The sequence below is a fragment of the Oryzias melastigma genome, unplaced genomic scaffold (assembly GCF_002922805.2).
Source record: "Oryzias melastigma strain HK-1 unplaced genomic scaffold, ASM292280v2 sc03158, whole genome shotgun sequence".
Taxonomy (NCBI): domain Eukaryota; kingdom Metazoa; phylum Chordata; class Actinopteri; order Beloniformes; family Adrianichthyidae; genus Oryzias; species Oryzias melastigma.
In genome coordinates, this window is record NW_023419726.1 from 1 (window position 1) to 2528 (window position 2528).

The following is a 2528-nucleotide window of genomic DNA, read 5'->3' on the forward strand; positions in this document are numbered from 1 at the left end:
TCATGACCTTATCACATTTTTTGAGAAGTTTTGGAAATAAATACATTGATGCAGAAACTAATTTAACTTAGAATGATCTAAAAACAATTATCAATAAAGCAAATGGGAAAGACTTAACAAGTGAACTAAATAAAAGAAGAGTGTTTGTAAATAATGGAGCTCACCACCACTTCCAGCGTGCCATTCTTAATTTTTTCAAGTTCTTCAGGTGTTAGGTTGTCTTTCAGTTTTTCAATTATCGTCTAGAACATGAAACGTTTTCTGTTACTAATGATATTTATGTAATGATTTAAACTTCTTAATTGTACTTACTTTTGGTATTATCTTGTCATGTTTTCTCACCTTAAGTGGAGAATTAAATGATAAACAGAGAACACAGATTTGTTAATACATACTTCTTAAATGATGTAATTTATCTACAATCTCATTTACTGTAATTTCATTATTTTTATTTTTTTAATAATTAGGGAGACAAAATAGTCATGTAAAAATTAATTGGACTTAGGGTGATCTAGATAATATGTAGCATTGGGGAATTTGCAAATAATTTAACAATATTAACTAGATTAAGAAAAAGTGCTTAAGAATTTAACATGTAAGAGCTCACCACCACTTCCAGAAAGCCACTCTTAAAATCAAATTCATCTTTTGTCAAGTCTTCTTTCAGTTCTTGTTCCAGTTTCTCAATTGTCTCCTAAAACAAAAACAGTTTTCTGTTATCTATGCTTTTTTTAATGATTTAAGCTTCATTTTTGTACTTACCTTTGGTATTGTCTTGTCGAGTCGTCGAACCTTGAGTGTGGGGATCAATGATAGCATATGGATTTGTTAACAAATACATCTTATTGTTTTAAAAGAGAATCAGTATGCTAGGATTTCTGTCTTAAATGTCCAAAATACATTTTCCATGACATACTCATTTCAACTACAGTTAGGGGAAAAAAAATCATTGAAAGTGTAAATGTAGACAAAATTTAAAGTATACATGTACTCTCAATTATTTTCTTTATACAGGCCCAATACAGTCTTGTTTCCTGTTGTAATCTAAAACTTGTATTTCTTCAATGTTTTTGTGCTGCAGTCAGGGAATTTTTAGCATTACCCACCTTGGCTTCACCAACCAACTTGTACAAATTTCGTTTCATGATTTCCTCTAGTATCATTCTTGCGTCGTTCAAACTAACCACTGCGCCACTGTCCAGCCCACTATCGTCCAACGCCCATATTCTTTCAGTTACTTGATCTATTGAGAAACCACAAAAATGGAGGGAGACAAAACAGTTTAAACAGTTCAAACTAAAAAGAAAACCTTAAGTCCTTCACAAATTTGAAAACAAATCATGAAACAGTTTAAAAGAGAGAGTATAGTGGAATTAAGTAAATAAAAAAATAAAGAAAGAAATCACCAAGTATTCCAGTTATATTATAAAGTATAGCAGTAATTTGATTCAAAACTTTAGCAAGAGCTCAATAAAAGTTTAGTACATAAATCTCCTCCAATTCAATTCCTTCTGTGGTTATGTCAGCTTATTTTATATACATTTAAGTCTGCAGCATTAGAGACATTGTGTTCATTTTAAGTTGGTATCCTCTCACCTGTCAGTTTGGTGTAGGCCACCATGTCATCTTTTGCAGCAGAAAGAGTTAACAGGTCTCCATCTTTGCCCTTAATCTTAATGTGTTCATTTGCCTTTAAGAGAGCATCTTTGATCCTGTAATGAAGGATAATATGATTTACCTTACAGTTGATGCATCAAATGTTGTAGCAGCCAAAGCTGTAAAAAAACATCACTCAAAACAGAAAACATTTTATAGTACACCAAAGAACAGCATAATACCTACATTATTTGTACACTAGTGGTTACTTTATGCTGGCAGACTCGTCTGTAGAGAAGGTTCCTTGAATGGAACAAATTATAGAGATCCTCCACCTCCTAGAAAAAAACATTCCCTATAGTTTAGTAAAACAATATCCAATACATGTTTCTCTTTGTGTGCTAAAACAAACGTGAAGTCTGGGTCAAACACCTTGTCTCTTGAGCCGATGTGTTTTCTTGGATCTTTATCCACCTCTACCACTCTGGCAAACTTGAAGTAGCGCAGATGGTCAAAATTGTTCTTGATCCCAAGATGATGGCAGTCCCTCAGATTAGACACAGAAATGACAAGAAGAACATTAAATTAAACCTCTAAAATATTTCAAAAATAGCAAATGACTTCATGTAAAACTGGTAACTAGGTAGAGGTGAAAACTGTTGTAGTCTGAAGCAGGCTCTACCTGGCGAAGTAGTCAAACTTGTCCACATCGATCCCATTTAGCTTGTTTGACACAATTTCATAGAGGAAAGACTTTTCCACCTTGCGGCCTTTATATGGCCAATCAACCTGCAGAATCAAGATGTCAGGAATTAGGTCTTTCTATGTTGAATCTAAAGCTGATTTCAACATGTACTCACACTGGAGTCATTGCGAATCAGAGGCTCTCCAAGAATAAGCTCCTTGATGAAGACCAGATCATCTTCTCCATC

General features: G+C 33.6%; 1 protein-coding gene across 1 annotated transcript; it reads right to left on the reverse strand.

Annotated features, from left to right (window-relative positions):
* Positions 1 to 607: 607 nt before the first annotated feature.
* Positions 608 to 2385, reverse strand: LOC112140147 (deoxynucleoside triphosphate triphosphohydrolase SAMHD1-like; the record flags this gene model as incomplete). The annotated part of the gene is made up of 7 exons (XM_036211316.1): positions 608 to 694; positions 763 to 792; positions 1107 to 1243; positions 1597 to 1712; positions 1843 to 1934; positions 2029 to 2143; positions 2279 to 2385. Coding segments are annotated over 7 exons (684 nt in total), but the record flags the coding sequence as incomplete, so codon positions are not given.
* Between the last annotated feature and the right edge of the window lie 143 nt (positions 2386 to 2528).